Source organism: Chelmon rostratus, chromosome 12, assembly GCF_017976325.1.
Source record: "Chelmon rostratus isolate fCheRos1 chromosome 12, fCheRos1.pri, whole genome shotgun sequence".
Lineage (NCBI taxonomy): Eukaryota > Metazoa > Chordata > Actinopteri > Chaetodontiformes > Chaetodontidae > Chelmon > Chelmon rostratus.
Genome location: NC_055669.1, coordinates 7,763,506 through 7,788,518, shown reverse-complemented (window position 1 = coordinate 7,788,518; position 25,013 = coordinate 7,763,506). Strand labels below are relative to the sequence as shown.

General features: G+C 40.1%; 2 protein-coding genes across 3 annotated transcripts in view; both read left to right on the top strand.

The window, feature by feature from the left end:
• Positions 1 to 496: 496 nt before the first annotated feature.
• Positions 497 to 17,301, top strand: LOC121615283 (transferrin receptor protein 1-like). Its single transcript, XM_041949573.1, has 18 exons — positions 497 to 603; positions 6,808 to 6,857; positions 8,202 to 8,439; positions 9,126 to 9,309; positions 9,455 to 9,680; positions 9,760 to 9,882; positions 10,047 to 10,142; positions 10,844 to 10,983; positions 11,162 to 11,313; positions 11,420 to 11,539; positions 11,651 to 11,736; positions 11,865 to 11,928; positions 12,050 to 12,117; positions 12,262 to 12,329; positions 12,564 to 12,657; positions 12,819 to 13,040; positions 13,334 to 13,492; positions 14,178 to 17,301. The coding sequence occupies exons 2-18, from the start codon at positions 6,825 to 6,827 to the stop codon at positions 14,418 to 14,420; spliced, it is 2,316 nt and encodes a 771-aa protein (XP_041805507.1). The 5' UTR covers positions 497 to 603; positions 6,808 to 6,824; the 3' UTR covers positions 14,421 to 17,301.
• Positions 17,302 to 19,331: 2,030 nt separating this feature from the next.
• tnk2b (tyrosine kinase, non-receptor, 2b) overlaps positions 19,332 to 25,013 on the top strand; it is a 55,361-nt gene continuing 49,679 nt past the window's right edge. For both annotated transcript variants that reach the window (XM_041948749.1, XM_041948747.1), the window contains exon 1: positions 19,332 to 19,518. The gene's annotated coding sequence lies outside the window, so the exon portion shown is untranslated. The remainder of the gene's footprint in view (positions 19,519 to 25,013) is intronic.

Here is a 25,013-nt window from a genome sequence, read left to right as displayed (position 1 = left end):
AAGCTGTAAAAATAAATGCACAGCCCAAAGTGCAATATTTATCAAGAAATTTTGTGAAGAGTTATTAAGTGGTATACAGTGGAAATTATTCTGGAAGCTGAGAAAATGTTTACAGGTACTTTCCACCCCTGACAGTGACCTCAATTGAACTTTATGGTTTATGGTTTCTGTTTATCTCACATGGAGCAGTGTAGTTCTAATTACCCTAAAGCTTTGCTGCTGTGGTATGTTATCTTGTCGAATATATAACTACTTTACAAAAGCTTTCTTTTTCATTAGATTTGTGTAAACATAAGTGGCAAGGAAACGACCCTTCTGATACATATATAAACCACGTTAAGCAAGCGCGTTTAACCCTCACCCACAGCCGGTCGGTTGGCTACACAGGATCTCGCGATGGCCAAAGATTCGTTTGGCGCGAGAACCAGACGCTCTGTAGGGAAGTGACGTTCAAGCTACGCCTTTTGTCGACTCGTAGCCAATCCGATAGGTATAACTGCAGGCAGCGTGGTCAAGGGCACCGGCTGAAAGAGACCAGATAGCAAGGAAGCTGCACGGAGAGGGACCGCGTGTCAAAGACTGTCACAGAAGAAGTCAGAGAAGGTGAGACTTTTATCCATGACAGGAGGCTAAGTTAGCAACAATAGCTGAAACTGAGCTGGAGGGACGTTAGAGCGTGTTGTACTGAAATAACGTTCACTATGGTTACTTCAAAGACTGCTCTGTGGAAGGACACATGCCGTCGCTTTTCTTTAGGGAGTGTGTCAATGAATGCCAGAAATACTCTATTTGTACCATACCAATTTTACGTAAATTACCCTTGTGAGTGAAACACTAACGTTTTCGTGTGCTAGCATGTTCTACAAAGCATACAGCAGCGGAGGCGGTTACGCCACCTGTCACTTGTTTTAAGCCACGTTTCCGCTCTGCTTCGTTATCCTGTAGATGGGAATGAGTGTTCACTATGCCGGTTGTCACGTTGCCCACGCAACAAGGGCGCCATAATGAGGAAAGGCTGTAGTCACGTTCAGCAAGTCCTGCCGAGCTGAGTGATCTGCTCAGTGCTGCTGTTAAATACAGCTCCCACTCAGTGACCCGTCCTGCTCAGGGGTAACCGTGTCACTAGGTAGACATGACACTGTCCCTGATACTGACCTTGACAGGCAGCAATAGGCTGCTGCTCAGATAAGTTATCTTTACTGGAAGATTCATAACCATAAGCTCCTGTCTAGACGGTTTTCAAATAATAAAGGCTTCTGTGCAACATTTAGGTGGAGCTAAAAGGCGATTTGACGTGCAGCATGCCTGTCAGGGGACATTATGGTGTGCTATATGGTGGCAGGACAGGAACTAGATTTGCTTATGGATGAGTTGTCCCTAAGGCGATAGTGTGCTATTACTCATGACTGAAATATTCAGCATGCTGTTCAGACTAGCAGCAGGTGAACTTGACAAGCCTAACTGTCCCTTTTGCTGGAAAGCACCCTTGGTTATTGGCTGTCATTGCATTTCAAGTCACTGTAAAGCAGGTATAATTAGTTATTCTTTAGCACAGGAGTGATCAGAAGAGACCTGCTGGCTGTTTTAGTGGTATATCATACCTATTATTAAAGCCCAGCTCTGTCATAGTTCTGGTGGCGAGATTATCACTTCACGGCTGTGTTTTTATTATTCTTAATTTATTGTTTTTATTGTTGTATGTATTGGTGTTTTGTATGTGTGTTGTATGAGCATTTTCTATCTTTATGTCTATCTAGTCATTTTAGTGAGTTAGTCTTTAACTGTGTCTGCTACAAAGGTTTAAAGACATTCATACACCACAGTGGTGCCATCTGGCGGGTCCCTGTATATTCAGGTTGGACCCACTAATGAAAAACTGACCACCTGAACCTGCTTTATGGTTTTAAAATGGAAAAAAAAGACAAAGATGATTGCTGACAGGTCATTGTTGCCTCTGCAACTGCATTGATTGTGACTGAGTTGTTGCTCATGTCTATTAAATTAAGAATACGCTGCTGTTGTAGCAATACTTGTGCAGACCTAATAAATGGGATTTGCCTGCCTCACTGTTCTATTTCATTTTCCCATGAGCTAGTTGGAGCTTTTCCCCAGTGTGACTCTCACATGATTTGCCACTGCACAATGACTCCTACGCACCCCTGACCCCTCTCCCCTTCTCCTCTCATGCTCCCACTATCGTCTTCTCTTTTTCCCACCATTTCCTTTTCTCAGTTCTGTTCTCTGAAATCTGTAAGATGAGATAAAATTCTGATTTGTTGTTTTTCTTTTTTTTTCGTAGTATTAATAGTAGTACTAGGTGCGCTGACTAGTGGGGATTTTGGTCAGAGGAGAACATGTAGAATTAAACTGCTAAATAAAGAAAATGATCACATTTAATCAAGGTCTATATTCAACTGCATTAAGCAGTATAATTGTCTCTCAGAAGTGCATTTGTCTGTGAATTTATTTAAAGTAAACAGGCTACTTGAGTTATATGAGTAACTGCTGTATTTGGTGCACCACACTGGGGTGGGTTTAATTGAGGCAGGGGCTTTGAGCTGCAGGTTGTTCTATTGCTTTATATGATATCTATCATCTTTCGGTATGCTGTGTTAATGATTAGGGGGTTTTGTTCATTTTGTTTGTTTTTGCTCAGTAGACCACTAATTTTAAGCTGCTGTAACATTTTTAACATAAAATCAAAGCTCTTACTGTAACAAGAAGACTTGTTTTTTTATCAGTAAAATCACATCATACAATTTTATAAAATGTGTGTGACAGATTGTTCTTGCATGAGCTGAATTGCTTCTACAATGCCACGTTAGTAGGTAGTTTATCTTTTGCAGCAATTGCTGAGTCTACACATGAAGACAAACAAGGTATTAACAGCCTGACCATTTGCTGATTGCAAATGCCCCATAATGACAGTTATTATGTTATCAGTGCTATGGCAGGTGTATTTAAGGTTGCGCTGACTTGTAGTAATTTGGTAATGTTGTTGAAGGGATCATTGGTAAATGGCCATAACAGCAGTTTAAAATATGACTACATTTGATTGTTCATTAACAGTGGAATATTACGTGCATGTTCATGCTTGTCCTGTTGGTTCGATTAAGTTAATTCAGTGAATGAGTGTGATCGATTCAGTTACTGAATGAGGGAAGGGCATTTTCACCTCTAACTTCTTTGCCTCCTCTTGGTGACCCTCAGCTGAGTCCACAATGGTGTTGTAATGTTAGAACAAAGCTTTCCACAGCTTCAGTAACCTATTTATTAAGCAATGGTTCCTTTTTTTTCTTCTAAGGCATTTCTTCAGTTACTAAGAACACTATGAGGAAGCTACTTTTACAGCATGCTGGAATCAGAGGAATTCAACTTTTAAACACTGACAGCCATATTTAGTTTGTCGCCAGGCCTGTGAAGTCCTCTTTTTTGTGATGGTTGCGTTTTTCTTTGATTCAGCCTGAATTATTTTAAGAAAAAACATCCTGATAACAGGTGAGACTGGCAGGCTGTTCCACACCTTTTATTTTTTTGGCCTCCTCTACAAGTGCTCAGTGTGCAGATGAACTCTGTACAACATCGTTAAAGCTTCGGGGACTCATTTAGCATGACTGTCTAACAGGTCATGCCTGTGAGTGCAGTTTCCAGAAGGGCGTGACTAAACTAGGCTCTTACTATCTCTTCCACACATGTGTCTAAAAATTTTTCAATGGAGATACGAGTCTTGCCTCATAATCATGATTCAGAGACTCCTATAGGCAAATGTAGGCCTACAAGGACAGCACTTGCTGTCACGTTTTAGTGCAGTTTTCTTCAAATATGTTTTTTGCGTATGTGCCTGTACTTAACCATTCTTGATTTGTGTTCTGTTTCATATCACTAATATCTATAGGTCTCTCAACTGCAAGAGTAGCTAATCTGATTAAAGTATTAAGGCCCGGTATGTTTGGTATGTAAGATTATAGACATAGCTCTGCCCACCTTAGCGAGCAGTTAGCTTTACAGAGCAGCTAAGCCTGGTCTGAGTCCTTTTTTAAAGTCCATATTATTTAGGTTGTGTTAGCAAAGCGGCCTATGCACAATAAAAATGTGAGATGACTATTTTGTTTTTTTAGTTTGGGACTTTTATGTGTAATATACTGTGTTTTTAGTCGGGTTGTATAACCCCTCCAGGTTATAGAAGTCAAGGAGGACTGGGGCAGTCTGAGGTCAAGCCAGGTTCTAAAGTTAGCTGTACTTCATAATGTGTTTTGTGAGCTAAGCTATTGTATGGCCAGGTTCCAACATGTCCACGCCCTCATTGGCTTTATTGAAATACACTTGGAGTTCAAGGTTAGGCTTTTTATCTATGCTGTCTTGGAAGCATGCTGTTGGAGTGTAGCAAGGCCATGCTTTGGCCCTGCAAACTAGGACAAGCTTGCCTGCCTGCCTGATCGTTTGTGTCCTCTTGGCATTTGCCCACACAAGCTCTCCTCACGCAATGTCCAGTTTGGGATCTCTGTCCAGTGGAGCTTGTAAATTGGCCTGTAGGGGTTTATTAAGAGTTTTTCTCTGCCGTCAAGCTTCCCAGCACACATCATAGTCACTCCAGGCAACCTAAGTGTCTTTTTGTCTCTCATATTTAGTTTTAGTGTTAGTGTTTAGTTTTAGGTTTTTTATGACTTTGTTTACACTGACCAGGCAGTTACAGAATACATTGAACAGATGGTGCACACACAAAGTGAGCTAAATTTGACGTTCATGTTTTGGAGTGTGTGGTTTGTAATTGAGCCTACAGTCAATAAAGCGGCGTTTTATTCAGTCCAAAGTTCGGTCAGTGTAGTGATAGTTTAACCCCTGAGGCCATATACCTCTCACATACAAGTTGATTAAGAGCTTAACTCAGGGCTTGCAGGGTTGCTTGAGAACTTTTGGTCTGTTTTGTTCTTCTCTGAAGGTCAGACAGGGTAGGAGAGGTCATTGGGGCTCTTTCAGTCAAATGATTGTGTCTGCTCACTGGAACTGGGATTAGGGCTGGTGAAGAGTTGCTTTGCTTAAGAAGTTAATTGGTTGGTTTAAGGTGGCACTAAACAGAATACTTCTTGCTCATCATGTACTCTCCTTTGTTCAAGGATTTCACTATCATATAGTGACATATGAAAGTAATTTGCAATTGCTTTGAATGTGTAGGCCTCCTTTGGTTTGCACCTGTTTGGTGAAAATGATTGCTGCTGGCAAGAGTTTGAAAATATCATGAGTTGTTATGCAGCAGGCATTGGTATCTCCTGTCCGTCCAATGCATATTTAAGATTGTGTTTAAAAAAAAAAACTGAGTTGCTCCATGTGAGCAGAGTCCCCTGTCACCAAGATGTGGAGATGAGGCAAACAGGAACAATTCTCTGACCTGGTTATGTGGCCTTTTGTTGTCTATTTTTGATGCCCTGTTAACTGGTAGACAGCATTGTTCCTGCTCCATTTGTTGTAATTTTTTTTACATTTGTATTGTTCAGTGTGTATTGATGTAAAAACATAGTGTACCTTTGTACTTCGTCTATTGTTAATACCCTTTTTGTATGAGCCACATTTGAGCAAATGTGAAACCGGAAATGATGTCACTCTTATTTTTGTTTAGCAATGTTGTTCATTGAGTAATTTCAGAATGAGGCCTTCATGTCACTGCAGTAGAGTAGTCCACTGTGTTGTTTTTACAGGCCTGTGATTTAACAAGTGAACTTGCAGTGAAGAAGAGCTCACAGTTACAGTTTCCACTGTAGTCACATACACTGTCTACTACTAAACCACAGCTAAATTCTATGTAAGTTAATATAATAATTACATTGTATTATGAATTTAAAATGAATTTTCTTCATTATTTCTCAAAGGCAATCCTTAACCAGCTTTCAAAACAGCAGTAGAAGGCCATGAGGAGACTATGCATTGTCTAAGTGTCAAATATCAGTGAATCAATAGAAAATTCACTGTGGTGAGAAATTCTACACTGTAACATTGTTTCTCTCATAGCCTAATGTGCATTTATAATAGAAATGGCGATTCTTCTGATATATGTATAATAATAGGTATAAGAAACGGGGCAGAAATGTGTGATATATGAAAGTACAATAGTGTTAGTTATCATCAAATGTCTGTTTTATGGTAAATGCATTAAGAGATACAAGACTGAGCTTCCATAGCTGAGCACATGCATGGCTCTTATTCCACTGGTAGTGCATTGCAGTATTAAAGAAAATAAACAAAAGAGTTGCATTTCAGGTCTTGTTCCTCTGTTAAATTGAAACCTTGCTTTGCTTGGCTTGCCTTTTAAATCAAAGCTAGTGGGAAGCTAGTTATTCAGTTATTGTATTCTTCTGGCAATGGAGTTCACATGGAGGCATGGAATCTGTGTTGACCTGTACTGGACACTGGTCTTTTGTACCCAGAAACAGTGCTGCCTTTCTAGTTAGCAGCACAGGAAACCCCATGGATGTTTGGACAAGAGGTGGGACGTGTTCTTTGGACACCCCATTATTCCCAGAAGTGAAACAGTAACACACTGTACCCACTGTACAGAAATGAGACCTTTAAGTACATAAAACTGCACGTAATACATATCTGATGACTATAAAACACTCATCCCTTTGGAGACTTGAAAGGTGGCTGTTTAAAAAAAATTGTATTTTATTTATAACCATGAGGTCTACTGTGGTGATTGTTTCATACTCAAGACAGAGTCTGGGTTGTCATTTTTAAAAGCAAACTGACGACAACCATCAATCTCTCAGCCTGATGTGTCAGTAACAGATTTTCCATTTTTATTTCTGTTTTTAGAGTCCTGTGAAGCAGCAATGGACCAAGCAAGGTCAACAATATCCAAAATTGTGAGTATTGTAACGAGGATTACAACCTCAATCCTAAAATAACAAGGTTTGCCACAATAAATTATCCTCCCTTTATTACCGCTTCAGAAATGAGTGTTATTGTAACTGCCTGTGTTCCGTAATTGAATGTTTTTTCTTTTCATCTTGGGGAACAAATACTTATTATTTTACATCACCACCATGCAGTTAATGTTGCATATAATTTAAGCCTGGTAAGTTCATCCTTAGTTAGACAAGAGATGTGATTATTTTCTAATCACCGCAATGGACAAAAAAATGCACCACCTTCAAAAAAGGCATACTTTATAAAGGGTTTCTAAGGTATACTGCTATTGTTAAATAATATCTATAGATTAGTAATGATCTATTTAACACAACTTTGTTTGGTTGTGAACATTTTTGTAGTTAGTTTATTTTTGGCTGTCTTAAACTCATAATTCGAGTGAATTCAAGTTAATTCAATCAACTTTGACCACTTTGAATAAAGGGCCGCAGGCATTTGAACTAAAATCTATTTTGGTAATCTTGGCAATTGTTACAAATGTAGACTTATTGGATGTTTGGATTGGAAATCGTGGAAAAATTTGCATCCTTTACACTCTGTACACTTGATGGCTAGTCAATTTTTACCACATAAGAACCTACAGTCATTTTTTTAAAGCATTTTTTGAAGCCCAAGTAGTGTTGCAAGATAAAGTTACTTATCGTACACCCAATGGTTAACCTTTAACAAAGCACAAAGCACATAATCTAGAAAAACAACACAATCTCATGTGCCAAAAGAAATGTCCCTGCAGTAAGTCACATGCTAGCCAGAAGAACAAAGCAACTAATGCATGGAGGAGGAAAAGGGATTTTTCACAACCTGGCAACCCAAAAAGCTGGTCTTATTAATAATCAATTCAAGATTTCTTTATTGTCATTGAGCATGACATGTCAATGAAATTTGCATTGCAACCCCCATGTTAGAAGCAAGATAATAAAAAAGATAAGAAAGATTATAAAATAAAATTAAGATACTAGAATAAAATAATTAAGTATTAACAAAGGATTTCTTAACATTGGGAAGTCATTAGCTGTATTAGCAAGCATGGCTTATTAAAAAGTGGTACCAAAACTGTATTTCCTATGATGGAACATTTAGAAATTAACTTTTATACATTTACATCCATAATTCCTAATTCTGTGCCATCTCACGTGAGTAAGAATTGTAAAACACACTACAAAACCCCATTGGTCATAGATTCCAGCTTATGTCCTTCAATCATAAGTTCCAAAAAATATGTTCTTAACCAAGTAATAACCATATTTTCTCTTCATATCTGCATTGTTTTGTCATTACAGTTTAATGGAGAGCCACACTCCTACACACGTTTCAACCTGACCCAGAACATGGAAGGCGATAACAGCCAGGTGGAGATGAAGCTGTCGTCTGACATGGATGAGGAAGTTGGGGGAAATGGCGTTGGAGACCACCTCAATCACAACTCCAACCGCAAACCTTACATGGCTCAAAAGCTTGGCCGCACCCCCAAGAACCTCTGCTTCATGGCAGCCGCCACCCTCCTCATCTTCATCATCGGTAAGAGGGGGCTGTTGAATGCAGCAGCTGGCTTTCAGTCAAGTTTGGATCACTCTAAAATAACTTGTGGAGATCCTCAAGGATCATTCTGAGAACCACTACATTTTAAATATTTATTGGTTTTCTTATCAGGACAAAACAAATGCTGATGACACTCAGCTTTATGTGGCTGAGTCTCCTGATGACACAGGACCAGTTTGTGCTCTTTTTAGATGTATTTTAGATACAGGTGACTGGCTGATAGCTCAACCAGGATAAAACTGAAATAGTAGTTACAACTCCTGAGACTCTGAAAGACTTGGTTCCCTATGACTTACCACAAAGAGAGCCTGGTGTACGTAACTTAAAGGCCCATGTAGGGAACTGTCACCAGTTCTGCTTTTTATTATCTGAAAACCATAGCTCAGTTGTGGCCTTGTCTCTCAAGGTTTCCTAAAGTAACAGTCAGGCTTTGGCATGTGGTAGTCGATGCAGTGAAGTGTAATTTACTGGATGTGAGTCAAAGAAAGGTGGAATAAGGTATGCATTCTGTACAATACTGTCATATTCACTTGGTGGCATAGCATTTCAAAATGCTGACTGTTGGTTTAGGCAGTAACTTGATACCTTTAGCCTATCCCTGGATGTTTACTCTCTGCCTCTCTGTCTCTGGTTGTTTCTCATGTGAAACCACTGCTACCTTTAAGGGTACTTGATTGGCTATCTGGTTCATCGGAAGAAGGACTTGGCTCCAAGCTGTGCACCCTCCGTGCTCCCTGTTGAAGAACCTGTTCCCCACGAGACAGGTGCTGCCCCCCTCATGGACTGGGACGATGTGAAAAACCTCCTCGCTCAAAAACTCAGTCCATCCAAATTTGAAACTGTCTTCAGGTAAATATATGTCCCACACACTGCCTGTGGAATCTGATATGTAGTCTTGACTTATTTCCAAAATTGCTATTCTTGTAAAATGTATTTATTTTCCTGTTTTTCTTCTCTCTGTTTTCTTTTCTCGTGTTTTTTTCCCCTGTTCTAGTGAGTTTTCCAGTTCAAGCCATCGGGCCGGTTCTCCAGGTGATGATGATCTGGGTAACCAGGTACTCAGCAAGTTTAAAGAGAACGGCATGAACACCTGGACTGATGAGCACTTTGTTAAGGTTCAGGACGCCCCAGTTTCTGGCTACAATAGATTTGTTTTCAAGAATGGGAATGAGGAGCGTCCAAATGGATTCCTGTCCTACAGTGCCAATGGAACAGTAAAGGTAATGTACAAGCTAAATTAAGAAGAGAACTTTTTAAAATTAAATAGAGAAAATTCACAACTTTTTTTTTCTGGTTCAGGGTGCTGTCTTGTATGCACATTACGGGCAGGAAAGTGACTTCAGGATGCTGCGGGATAAGAACATCAATCTGAGCGACAGAGTCATTTTGGTCAGAGCTGGTAGGATCACCTTTGCTGAGAAGGTGGGTGTTTGTAGTAAAAATTGCAGTTATGCAACTCCCTATTTACACATTCTTTTGTTAGTGACAGTCGTAGTTGATGAGCTGTAGTGAAGAGTTTTGCTTTTTTCTTTTTTCTTCATGCATCCCTTTTAATTACCTTCTCCTCTCCCCCTTTTTCCTTACAGGTAGCCAATGCTGCCAAAATGAATGCCTCTGCTGTGCTGATCTACCCAGACCCCGACGATTACTCTATAGAAGCAGACATTCAGCTCTTTGGACATGTGAGTGTGGACCATTTAGAAGTAATGCTTGCAACCCACTGGGGAAATGTCCATATTTAGTCTGGTCAGGCTACTGATGATATGAAATACATCAGCTACAACTTTAAAGGTACCTTTTGGAGTTTTGGACCACTGCTGGTGCCATAGAGGAACTTATGGATGACTGGTTTCATGTTTTGTTTCCATAAGAGGAAGCACATTGCTTACTTTTATGAATTATCCGCATCGCTTCTGCAGTGAATTTTATCTTGGTGCTCTGCAAAAAAAGAAATACAAAGTAAAGGAAAGTGCATCAGTAGTTCTGGCAGTCCGGTTATCAGTGAATTTGTTTTTGAGAACAATTAACAGACAATTGAAAACTCCCCAGGAGACTTTTGAAATAAATAAATAAATAAATAAATAACTCCCAAAGTAAATGCCATTAAAGCAACAATAATACTTCAGCAGGAATATTTGATTTTCAGTAAGCATATTCTTCGGTATAAGAATGCAGAAGTCAATGCGCAAATTGTATGTAGGCCTTTTTCATATAATTTTCTTACTTTCAAATTTAGAAGCTTGAGGGTAATTCTCCAGCCTGCTGGGAAGATTAATCTGGGACACAAAAGCATTCAAAATGTCAATCATGTCTAATCATAGCTGCTCTGCAAACTTGGTAAAAATTATTTTCAATTTAACCTTCCTCTGTCATTTTCCCACAGGTCCACAAGGGTTCAGGGGATCCCTACACCCCAGGCTTCCCCTCCTTCAACCACACCCAGTTTCCACCTGTCCAGTCTTCAGGCCTGCCAAACATCTTGGCTCAGACGATCACAGCACGCATGGCTGCCAGCATTCTCAGGTAAGGCTCACATAAGCTGTATACCAACCGAAACAAGGCTCTTAAAAAGAGAAAGATTATCGTAAATGCAATGCCTTGTGTGTCATTTTCAAATATTCCTCTTGCACTGTAATTGCCTACTACAGTTTGCTCTCTAGTAGCTTACAAAGCGTTAATGTTTACTGTCTGCGTCCCACAGGCAGCTTGGGGGTCAGAGTGTGCCGGAAGGGTGGAGAGGCATCAACAGACTTGGAGAAGAGAGCGACGTAATTACTGTGGATGTCAACAACGTTCTTACTGAGAAGAGGATAAATAATGTCTTTGGGGTCATCAAAGGCTTTGTGGATGCAGGTACAAGGAGATGTTGATTTAACATCTACTGTGATCAGGAATTCAGTGTAGTTAAACCGAATACGAGCGATAAATGTCTTCTCAATGTCTTTTTTGTAAATTTTAGACCGGTATGTGGTTATCGGTGCCCAAAGGGATGCTTGGGGTCCAGGTTTTGCCACGTCAACCGTCGGCACCAGCGCCCTCGTTGAGCTGGCTCGTTCCATCTCCGACATGGTGAAGAATGGTAAGTCTCACGTGGCAGCCATAGGATATGCTTAGCCAGAATCTGAGTATTTTCTTTGTATTCAGGACACTGCTCTTTTTGTTAATGTGCTTTTTCTTATTCCCTCGACAGATGGATTCAAGCCAAGGAGAAGCATTGTGTTTGCTAGCTGGAGTGCTGGAGAATATGGGAGTGTTGGCGCCACTGAGTGGTTGGAGGTGAGAATTACATGATTCCTTTTTTGTAAAGGTTTTCCCATCTGCATTTTTCTTGAGCATCAGCTTCCACGCAGTCATAATTCTGATGGTGTTCAATCTTAATATTCTTATTTTTTTTCTTTATCCAGGGCTATCTTTCTTCTCTGAACATGAAAGCCTTCTCCTACATCAACTTGGATGGAATTGTAGCAGGTATTTACTTAAGGTTTCATGCTAAACTCGTGATTAAAGTTATATTTAATGCCTTTCTATACCTACAATATGACGCTATATGTGACTTTCAGAATGACTGAATAGAAATCTTCTTTTCCAGGTCGGAATGCATTTAAAGTAGCAGGCAGTCCCTTGATGCACAGCCTGATCGAGAGTGCTCTGAATGAGGTAAATCCACAGCTGGGGGACTTTCACTGGCTCTGACTCTGAAGCACATTTAATACAAGCCTGCAGAGTTGACAGTAGTTAAATACTATCGATTGGTTTTTGAACATTAAAATATAACATAAAATAAAATTGTCTTCCCCTTAGGTGAACTCTCTAAACAAGGCTGAGTCTCTGTCTTTGCAGTTTGCAAAGGGCAACTGGCAAACAAACATGTAAGTCCGACCAGGCTGCTGGTGCAGTCACATCCGCCGTGTCTAGTCAGTGTTTATACATCACCATGACATCCAAACTTTTCTCACCAGCATTTCTCATAGCTGGAATGTCTAGGATAGCTGTCATTCTCACGTTTGGCGAATGTTCACTGCCTAATCTTCTTTTTCCAAACATTGACCTACCATGAAAGAAAGCACAGCTGAAGCTTCGTTTTGCTTGTGTTTATTTTCCAGGTTGGAGCCTCTGAAGTTGGATAATGCTGCGTATCCTTTCCTGGCCTTTTCTGGCATTCCCTCAGTCTCATTCAGATTCACCTCTGGTAGTTCAGTAAGTCATCACAATATACCAAATACCAAAATTGTTTTTTGAGCCCATATCTATGACCCAGGACAACTTTGTACAGTGAGCCATTGCGTTCAAGCTTGGTTCCTTCTGGGCTGTATCTTTCCGAACTGTCATTCTCAACACATCTTGGCTTTCCCTCTCAGGAGTACCCGTTCTTTGGCACAATGCTGGACACCCGGGACAAACTGAACTCAGCCACGTCTCATCAGGTTCCTCAGCTGGCTGAAATAGCGACCCGGTTCGCAGGTCACATCGTGCTGAGGCTGGTCCATGATCATCTGCTGAGGATGGACGTGATGAAGTACGACAAGATAATACGTTCTCACGTGGGTCGGATCAATGGCAAAGTTAAAGATATTCGGAGGGTGAGTGCTCAGTTGTTTTCTTGCTGACTTGGATTGAACTTGGAGAAGTTGTTGGGGTGGTTGCTAAAAAGAGTCTGCATGTTCCTGGTTTCATGTCTGTTTGCATAGAGATGAAGAATCAGTGAATGTATTTAAGTCCCCATTGAACTTCTAGCTTTGCAAATTAACCAGCTTACCTGTTTTGGTGTAATTGCTACTTCATGTAACCACAGACGTGGCCAGAAGAAGCACATCCCTTTAGTTGTTTATTCAGAACACTAAATTCCACTTGTGGATGCGATGTGTGCTTCCAGCTGCAGCCCCAGCTGTTTCCCAAGGCCCTGACAGTGCAGTGGTTGATCTTGGCCTCTGGCTCATACAGCCGCGCTTCTCGCAACCTGGTACTAGACATCCAGAACAGCGACTTGGACGACATCGAGATGTGCCGCATCATTAATGACCGCATCATGGCGGTAAGACCTCCACAGTTAGGAGTACATCTATTAGATGAGTGCAAAAATAATGTTTTTGATGCATATTCTGCGGATATGCACACCTGTTCAGTCCTTAACATGCCTGAATTATTTTATGAGCTTTACACTCTTGCTTTTAAAGGCCCTGAAAACCAATTTTCTTAATCAGTGTCTCACTATGAGCAACAGGTATCCGACATGAACACACTATTTTCAAAGTAACAACAGTTTTCACATGAGCTATGTCTTTATTTGGGTGGGGCTGTTGGAAAAAGGTGCCACTTATTTCATTGCACCAATCAGAATTTAGCAACATTTGACTCAAAATGGGATGACATTTGTGAGGTTGTTTGATCATTTTGCCAGGTCACTTACAATCAAATGTAATTGACAAAATTTGATTGTTTTAGTCTTGCTTAAGACATCAGGAGGAAAGATAAAGTTATATATCATAGCACTGAAGCTGTATTTAGAAAAGAAATGGCTCGTTTGAAAAAAGTGGATTTTGAAGCTTTGGAAATTAGCAGTGGCCTGCACTTTATGAAGAATCCAAACTTTTTTTTTTGAGATAATTAAAGAAAAATTGTCACAATCATCAAAGCAGAACAATAATCTAGTGACCTCAAAGAAAGCTTTTGAATGTCCTTCTTTCCATCATCCCGCGTTCCTCTTCATGTTTCTGTAGGTGGAAAGGAACTTCCTGTCGCCCTATACGTCCCCCAGAGAGAGGCCCTTCCGCCACATCCTGCTGGGCTCCGGCCCCCACACTCTCGAGGCTCTGTCCAACCACCTCGACGCCTTCAGGACTGACCACCCCGAGGCAGACGCCGACCTGTTCCACAACCAGTTTGCCCTGGCGACCTGGACCATTCAGGGCTGTGCCAACTCACTAGCAGGGGACATCTGGTCTTTGGATAATGAAATCTAAAAAGTAATCTCCCCCCTCCTCCCTTGTTCGTGGTTTGGCCCTCGTATCACATCTGGCAGTGTGGAAACCAGTAGGCTATGATGATTAATCAACAGTCACAATTGCAGTTTAAAAAAAAAAAATTAACTTAAGGTGATTGAGGAAATGATAAATGTGGAGCTGTTTCTAAATGTATTCCAACATCACAGTCATCACCTCTGATCCATCATTTTCAACATCTCAGTCATAAGTTGCCTCATCTCTGTTCTTTCTGAAATTCTCCATAAAGCCAAACATCACTGATATAATGTACTTAAGCCTTCCGCCTTAACAAAAATACAGTTTAGACGGTCGTTCTTTTTTTCCCGACTTTGGAAGGAAAAAGAATTTCATAGTTTTAACATGTGGTGCTTAAATACTGCGTTTTGAATACTTTGGTGCTAGTAACGACTACCGTCACACGGCCATGTCATGTGGCAGTATGACTTAAATTGATGTTACCCTACAATTGAGTTGAATGTAGTGAAAGTGACGCTTTTTCAGCACAGTACCAGGTCACGATCACATGAAATGCTGCGTGAGCTCAGATTAATAAAACACAAACAGGGAAGTATGATGTAATAAGCTAAGGACTTTCCATTTGTTTACCATAATTACTACAAATCAAAACTGCTGGTGTTTCCACTGCTGCTGGAGACTGGTGATCAAACCTGAGCTGGTTTATGTTGGTAGCTATAATTTCATACTGTGCTGAAATCTGCTGCTCCACTCATTGTCAGAGATTCAGAAGTTGCTGAAAAGGGCAGAAGATTCATAAACAGTGCAGCCGTTGTGCTGCACAGAACGCACCTCGAGGTACATTTTGGACAATCAGCTGTCGTTACTCTGCACCGTTTAATACTTGTGCTGCCTTAGTCTTTTGAGAAAAGTCCGAATTGCACACAACAACAAAATAAAAACACTTGAATTGGTTAATTACCTGAATCGTCTACATCCTGACATGAGAGGAAATCTGAGCAAGCCTTTCAAAAACCAAGGGAGAAGGTCTCTAATCATGTCGCACTGAAACAGAAATCGTACGTCTATTTATTGTGTTATTTATTTATCAGTGGCAGGGTTCACTATAAATAGTTTTTTAATTGCCTTTTATAAAAAAACAATGTATAATTATCGGAAGCAGTGCCTTCCATAATTATGACAGTTATACTGTCGAATTGACAAAAGCAGCATCTGCTAAAAAGAAGTGTACATGTTGACCGACGGCCAGTACTGGACAAACCACACGACTCTGAGGTCATGGTTTTTATTCCTCCTAACTGACACTGGATTGGTCCTTTAGGCAAGACCAGCTCACACAGCACACCTTGGAAAATATTTACTGATAACTGGCTGCCTGTCAGTACCGGTCCCTTGGTCCATGCACACTTCTCGTCCTGACGGCATTATCGGGAGCAGTGTCTTCCATAATGTGGAAAAAAAGAAGGTAGTTTTTGCCTACCGGCGTGTGTCCATATCGGAGGCAGTGCCCTCCATATTTCACTGTAGGGGTGGTTGTTTTTATTATCGGGAACAGTGTTTCCCATAATGTGTATATATACAGTACATTGCTACACCATGCACATGTTGCCCGTGTCTTTAGATCCTTTCTGTATGTTTCCATGCTGATGTACTCTGTAGTTTCCTCTAAGGCCTGCAGCTTCTGTCCACAGATCTGACAGATACTGATGAGTTTTACAAACCCGATTCCAGGAAAGCCAGGAAGCAGCGTAAAACAACTGAAACAGATTGTGATAGCTTGCTTATCCTTTTTGACAAATACTCAATTGAAAACAGTACGAAGACAATACACTTAATGTTTTACCTCATCAGCTTCATTGACTTTTTTGTAAATATCTGCTTATTCTGAATTTGATGCAGCAACACGTTTCAAACAAGTTGAGACAGGAGCAACAAAAGACTGGGGAAGCTGTGAAAACATGTCCCGTCTGTTTCCTCAGTGAGGCAAAGAAGCTGCAGGTCTTTAACTTCTCATTTTAATCAAATGCTGATAACGTGTCGTCTTCGGGCCTTATATGCAGCTGATATGGAAGGTCTTTTGCTTTAAAGAAAAAAATGTTACAAACACGTTGGGGACCACTGGTTACAGCAGTGTGGTCCAGTATTTCCAGTAAAGATCATCACTCTGCAAAGTGGGTTTTTGTTTTAAAATGATTGTCAGTGTGAAAGTACATTCTGCCTTCTATTTTGTTGTGTTCATTCATTCTTGTTTGAGATTTCCTTTGTGCCTTTCTTGTTTCGTGACTGCATTATAGAGCTGAGTTCCTACATACAGTACAGTACTTAAAGAAGTTTTGGATGTATATTTGTTTTTTAGTTTTGACATTTCTGTATTTTTATTTTTTTTTTTTGCTCCTGTTGTCTGCTAGAATCAAGTTACTGGTTTAAAAGCCTGTTATGCTACAACACCATTTAGATAAAACTACGGGAAAATTGGATATATTTGTGATTTAAAAATGACACAGTGAATGGTAAAGTAGTTGGTATGGTCCTCCTTTAGCTAATCTAACTCTGGTCACTCACTGTTTTTATTGATTTTTATTATGAGAAACCACCAACCAAGTCTGCGTGTTTAAACTAATATGCTGGCCTGTAATGAGGCACGAGCTGGTGGTTGCATTTCTAATATTGGCATCTTGTGGAGAACTCTCAAAAGTCAAAACTGTCTTTATGAGGATGCAGACGTAGGAATTGATCTGCAAATTTGGTCTTTGGTGAGCTTTCAGCATTTTTACAATGTGGGTGAAGAATATGCTTGGAAATTGTTAAAATAAAGCTTTTTTTTCTCAAACTGTACACATGTTTGCTAAGCTTTATGTTTTCGTTGCTGCAATAAACAATCACATCACAACTGCTGAGTCCTGGTATGATTCTTAGTTCATGCTGTCAAGCTTTACTCCTCTTTTAGAGTTACATGACTGTAGGCTATGAAAAACGTTGATAGATGTGTTTCATGTAAATGAAAAGTTCAAATCATCTCAGAGTAACTTTTTGGTCATGCACACATCCTAACACTGTCCATATTGAAATCCATGCAATTTTGCTTATAATGAACAATTCCCTCTAAGAATAGCATCATCAATGCAAAAATAACATTCTGAAATTCATTATTTTAGACATCTGCGTTAAGTTGGTTCACAGAAGCAACAAAGTCCACCTGTTACTTCGCCTGGATGTCTGAGCTCCACTGTGCAGTTTGACATCAGAAGGTTTTTTTTTTTGCACTTTAATCTGCTGACTGCAGGAAAGTTTCTCTGCTCACCTGAAATCTTAGCTGTGTATGTAAAGTTTTGAAGCCCATCATGGTTCAATATGCAACTGACACTAGTGTGATAGGGAAACATGAAGCCTCCAGTGCACATAGAGTCAGAGTTCAGTGAAGCTGGAACACCTTGTGTTGAGATTATTTTCATATTTGCAGATTCTGGACATTTCAATAAGGAAGAAGGACTAGATGCGATTTACAGAAGTCACACACTCAAATAACTGTTGAAGGCAAAGTATTTCTACGTTTTTTAAAAGCACATCTAGAAGTTGCTGTTTTTCACAGGTGACACCTGTCCAGCCAGATGCAGACCCCTTTACTGCAGGACCTGACCAGCGAAATCTGGAGAACAATAGTTGTCGTGACAAGCTTTGACCAGATGATGGAGACAAAGTAAACCATATTTTTTACAAAATTTTAAACTTTTCTCCAACTGTTCCATTTAGCCTCTCACTTTAGTATGGTTATCCATGAAGTGAAGCTTTGGATTCAAGTAGGACACTCCCAAACCTCTTCCTGTCAAAACTCTGAAAGAGCTTTTGTAAGGGGAATTATTTACCATAAAATATCATCCTTTGTACTTCATCTTGAATTGGAATACCATTAATAACTAATTAATTCTGCAGAAACAGACAAGACAGGAAACAGAAACAAAACCCACGATTTTAAATGACATCTGTGAATATATGTCACAAACTAACCACTGATCTTATCTGCAGAAGCAGAAGTCAGCAAGTGTCGTAATATGGTGGCATGTTCCTTTAAGAGTGGGCTGACAGCCTGAATATGTACCAAAAGATATGAGAAAAGCAAGATATCTCACTCCGCTGCTGATTCCTCAGCAAACAACAACGCGAGGAGTGGTGGGGGAAATGCAGACCACAATCTGTCTTAGTTATAAATAAAACAATGGGCACACATATAAATGTGAACAGCGGACCTGTGAAGGACTCACCAGTTAAGCACGGGAATGAGACAGACAAGCAAACCACCTCACAGCTATGAGACCAGTGAGGAAATGTACATCAACACCGTGTGAAGCACTGTGCAAAATCTGCAAAGAAATCTGAATATTGATCTCTCTTGTCGTGTGGCAGGAAGAAATATCTGATGACTGTGTGTCTCACTGACTGGATGTGCCCCAAAGTTGCATTAGCTTTACTTAAACTTTTGTTGTTTTTACCTACAGGCTGATGAATCAGTCAACTGCCACAATGATGCTTACCCAGCTTTAACCTTGATTGTGTAACTATGTCTAAATGATCAGTTTTATATTTTTTATTAGGTTTTTGCAATTGTAAATAAATAAATGAAATGAAGTGAACAATTCAATCTTGCAATAAAGTACAAAAAAACATTTCTATTAATTACACTCAGATATGTTTTATGTAAAATGAAAGGCTTCATTTTAAAGCTTAGGAATCAAGCCTAGTAAATACTTCAACTGACTACATTTGCAGTAAATGCATTTGCAGACATGAAAAAGCGCACAAACAAGAGTTTTCCCTGGAGTGACGCCTCTTCGCGCGCACAGACGATCTTCGTGCCGCACAAAGACAGCAAAGAAGTGACGCCAGCAACCTCGCGGCTCAAACCAGGACCGTGTTTTCTACCAGGGCTCGTGTGCAAGTGAACCAACCAGCGCAGGCTGCAGCAAACTTTACCCAGCGCCAGCCTCAGACCCCGCGGAGCGCTCCGCTGCTCCGCATGTCAGGGAACTAGTAGCCGGTTTGTTGGAGCGGCCAAAACACACCGGAGCAGGAGGTGACAGCAAGTGACAGGAGCTGAGAGTGACAGGTAGGCGCACTCACCGGAGACACGTATGTGACACACAGCAGACATAGTCAGACTTTTATCATTTCCGTCTCACAGTGTTAGCTCTATCAAAGACAGCGTTAGCTAGCACAGGAGATGCTAATTTTCAATTCGGCCACTTGTCACAGTCGTTGCATGTGCTGAATGCTGTCCGGCGGACAGGCAGGCGGTGTCGGCCAGGCTGCTGAGTCTGGCCGCTGTGCTGCGCTCTGGTGAGTCGGTTACGGGTCAAGTTTTGGCGCACATTTGCCACTGTTACACACATTTATTCATTCATTTTTGAATTAATTCCGCAGGACAACCTGAGGTGGCTACATGGCAACACTTAAAGTTCAAAATAAGATAAAAAACTAAATGAAAGGTTTAAATAAATAAAAAAAATCACAACAAAATGAAACTGAGAATCAGTTTTTAGCAGTCTTCTGTCAGATTGAAGCATTTGGTTTAAAAATAAATAAAATTGGCAACGGCTCTGACTTTAAAATGTGGATAGACCTGCGACGATTAATCGATTAATCAATTAGTTGCCAACTATGAAAGTAATCGGCAGCTATTTTGATAATTGATGAATCAGTTTGAGTCATTTTTAACTATTCAGCTAAAAAAAAACTCAGCTACTGAATATCTTCGGGCTTCTTCTCTCCTTTATGACATTAAACTGAATATCTTTGAGTTGTGGACAAAACAAGACATTTGAGGGCTTCATCCTGGGTTTTGGTAAACACTGATCAAGATTTTTTGCCATTTTGTGATATCTGGTAGACCAGACAACTAAATGATTAATTGGAAAAATAGTTGACAGTCAAAATAATTGTTAGTTGCAGACTTAAATGTGGGTGTTTGGTGCAGGCGGCGGTCTGTAGCATGAAATGGTTTTACCTGCAGGCTCACCTGCAAACCTTTCAGTGTTCTGCTCTTTGCTTTAAAAGGATTTCTCTCACTGGATTTAATGGACCAGCCACTCACATGAATAGCCAGGCAGTTGCATGTGTTCCTCCACCTGTGCTCAAAGAGAAATTTCAACACCTGGAAACACAGAGGGGGAGGGGACACCACTAATCTGTACTACCTGGGTGTGAGGAAGTGGACAAGATGCTTGTCCAATCATGTTCATTGTGGGCGTCGCCGTTTAAAAACTACCCTATCAGGTTCGACGTTTGCTTCAGATTGTACAAAAACAGCCAACAGCATGACACTTCATGGGGCAGCTGGTTTCGAAATGCAAGCCGGCTTGAATTTTCAGTGTTTTCCAAAGGATTCTGTGTCTCAGCAGCTGTCATCAAAAGGACACGCGCACAGAAATTATGGTAAGTTGCTGCATTTATCCTTATTGTTACATGAAGACAACATCATTTCTGAAGTGGACTTATTAGAGTTCAGTTTACCTGTAAGCGAAGCTAACATGGCTAACATTAGCCTGGCCTACTGTGTGCTAACTGGTTCCTGCAGCTCTCAAAAGTTTCCCAATCATACATGTCCAGCTTTGCAGACTGAGACTCTAATGAGGCCATTTTGGAAGGTTAAATGTTTTCCAGCTTTTTCCACTTGTATTTTGCACAATTTTTAATCTCTGTTTTCTTGTCTACAACTCAGATCTAAAGGATCCCAAGTCAGCACTTCAGTCTCAGTTTTTTGACCAGTTTTAACGAGTAGACCCCTCCTGAGGATACTGAGGGGAGGATTTTGAAAGACTTGGATGTTTGTGATGCTGTGGGATGGATGCAGTGCAGGTTCATGACCAGAACCTAGATTCAGAGATAATGTGATCTGGATTTAGAGAGGGAGTGGCCTTCAAATAGCTGGAGCTGAATAACGCAGTAAGTGCTCCTGTGATGCAGACTGAAAATACATGTTTTAATTTCCAACAGCTGGATAATTAATGAAACAGTTGCTTAATTGTCTTTGAAGGAGCCAAACGAGGAAAACTGCTGGCTGAAGAGGATCTCCAGGAACTTCCTGCAGGTTAAACTGAGACCAACAAAGTCCCGACACCTGCTTCTGACTCATCCTTCTGCCTTTAATGATGAATGAATTCACGTCTTATCACCTCACTTCTTCACCACTGGACGCCTCCACCTTTGCAGGCTTCAGCCTTCCCTCCAGTCATGTTGCTTGCTTGTTGGTTTGCAGTATTTGTACTGACTTGTGTGACGTGTAAATACATCATGTGTTATGTAGATTTGTACATGAAAAAAAAAACCAATTAAAATCAAGAAAATGATTCATGTGCCTATTGTCCTTTTTAATTAAGTCATGTAACAAGTCTGTTATATTCAACATTTTGTAATTAGTCCATTAACACTAATACTGACTATTTATTTTAAATTAATTTATTAAAGAGCTAGGTGAGCATAAAGGAGGAGTATTCAGTTGCTTGCGGACACTGAAACAACCCGCCGTGCTGCCTACTCATTCATAAATTAGCCCATATTTAATCCTATTGGTAAAACAGGAGTCACAGCAGATGGCTGCTGTGGGCTGGAGCTGGCCCATATATTTCTTACTGGTTTGCCAGTTTATTAGACTGCATGGCAGGAAGGAGCCAATGGGTGAGAGCTGCTGGTACTGCCTTTTGTAAAGGATTTTGTTATTCAAGCGTCGCCTTCCGATGGTGCTGCCTTTAACTTAACGAACCTGAGATGGACCCACATGAAGTTGTGAAGCAGCTGAAGAGCGGTCGTGTCTCTGCGCCCTCTCACCTGCTCAAACAGGGAGCTGGAAAGACAAGCAACAAAATACTCTGCTTTAATTAGGCAGTTTCATAAAAGACATTTTGATATGTCACAGCAAGAACAGCACCGGAGTAAAGGATGACATTAATGACCTAATATATATAATAATAACCTGTCATGGTGTACTGGGAAGCTTATAGAGAATAGATTAATCATTAATATTACTATGAAGAGTCAAAATATCTGCTGTGAAATAAAGTAGAATTTCAAAGTTAAAGCACCACAAGATCTACAAACCAATCTAACTGTACTTCACCTGCTGGTGTAACTCAAAACAGGCTTACACAGTGAATACTGTTAAACTGCTGCTTTTAAAATGTGGAATTTTACTTGATTTTATGGCCTCTATGGACTCTAATTTCTAATTTCTATTTTTAACTTTATTTTATTACTACTGTGCAGTGGGTTTTGTTTTCCACCAAATCCGTTCCCTGAACTCTATTTTCAACCTGAATTTTGTTTTATTCTTACTATTATTATCACATGGGATTTATTCTACGTTACTTTCCTTTAATCATGGTATTCTATCCCTGATTTATGCATCTTTATCATATTTTTGCTGTTATTATCAATGAGTTTTATTCTCCATCTTATTTTACATTCATTTTTTTATCTCTCTTTTTTTGTTCATTCTTTTTTTTTTAAGTGAGGCACTTGGTGCATGTGATTTCTATGTCCTTTGAGCTGCATTTTTTGTCTGAAAGGTGCTATAAAAATAAAAGTAAATAAATTAATAATATTAATAATGACAATGATTATATTACTGTTAGTATAAACCAGGGCTCGGCACCCTTACCACTCAAAAAGCCATCTGCACATCAGGGCTGTCACCTTGATCTTTACACAGGATCGTAAGCTGTCATCTGTGAGGCGTGCGCGATGTTTGTTTTAAAAATGAACAAACTAAAATAAAATGCATTTTAATTAAACACTCATTAATTATGAGTGTCTAATTAAACACAGAGAGCTGCATCAGAGGGATGAAAGAGCCGCATGCGGCTCCGGAGCTGCGGGTTGCTGACCTGGTATAATCCTTCATATATCTAGGCTGTGACATTTTGGACAAATACTCAATATATGACACACCTGACCTGTGAAGTTAGAATTACATACTGTACAATAAAACACAAAAGTTTATATGAAGACAAATGGAGAACTAATATGAATGCAGAGATATTTCTGATTAGTGCAGAATAATCATCATCACGAGGGGAATTCTTTTAGTAAATTGAATTAGTTAAATAAGATCATCAAGCATCCTCTGACCCTTGAGTTTGACCCTCAGTGTAGTTGTGTATTCTATATGATAAAATGTTATCCACACACACACACATTTTTTTGAAGCTGCAGAACAAAAAAGTTCTCACCCAAGAAATCAGATTACTCAGGATGAATAAAATACCTGCAGGTAAAGAAAACATGTGTTTGACGTCAGGTTCCACACACACACACACACACACCTGTTACATCATACACACACTGCCCACTTGCCGTAGTAGCGCTCATTATCTGTAGATCTCTGAGCAATGCTCATAGTTTTATGCTTGGCATTACGTAACCCATTTGCACATAACTGATGTTTTATTGGTACAGTTAACCTTTATGGTTGCTGGTGTTTGAGTGTAAAACCAGGTTGACCCACTGTCTTCCGACAGAGTAAAGTCCAGGTGAGTATCGTTCAGGAGACTGTCGATAAATGAATCATCGGGTCTGTGCGATATGTTCGTTTGTATGTTTATATTCATGGATCAAAACTTAAATCTGAATTAAGCGTGGCGTTGTTGTCCGCCTGTTTTCCATCCTTGCATTGCTTCAGTCTGCTGCACGCTCTGGAGAACGGATGATGATGCTACGAGATACGTAGGATGTGATGTTCCTGTGATGTGGCTGAAATTGGGTCTTCAGATCTTGTTCTGAATGGAAAGATTTGTCATCCCATTCACACCACATCCATCACTACAACATGAAACTTTTTAATGGTTCTTGATGAGAGTGACATACATGTTTTAGAAAAGTGGCTTGTTTCCTCTCAGTTTCCTGTTGTATTGTAATCTGTGATCTTATTACTTGCAGGATGTTCCAGTAGTTAGTAAGCTAGCAGGATGAGGCTGACAGTCATATGACATAAATGCAGTTAAACACGTTTACTGACACAAAGTCGGTCATGCTCTCCTCACTAAAGACTTAGTGACAGACAGACAGGCCGTGACTGTATGACTGGTAGTGATTTTACGCTTTACGTAAAGGGTCAACAGCTGGATTCTGTTGGTGTTTTGGGGGCTAACGCAGGGTCACATGAGACACAGGCTTGTATGTTTTGATGCATTTTGTTTGTTTGGATGTCATTTTAGATTTATAATATAGTTTCATTTTGCCATATTCAGTCCAAGCTACGCCCAGTGCAGTTGCCCAACTTACACCTGTAGCATCTTTAAAACACTTAAACTTATACAGAAGTTAAATGATTGGACCTTTGATTGTTTTATTACCTCTAATGTTAAAGGTTTGGCTCTCTCAGATTATACACACACACACACAAATCACTGACAGTTGTGGTGTCCGGCCTTGCTGATTGTTTAGGTTGTAATTTGCCCAGATATCCACGTACCTGCTGAGAACAGTTGTCTCTGGAACTACTGACTACTCAAAGTATATTAATTATGGAAAAAATACTGAGAAAGTGCTCATCTTACACTTATTTGATAGCACCAGGCTGGTTTGTGTTCTGTGCAACAGTACTCCTAA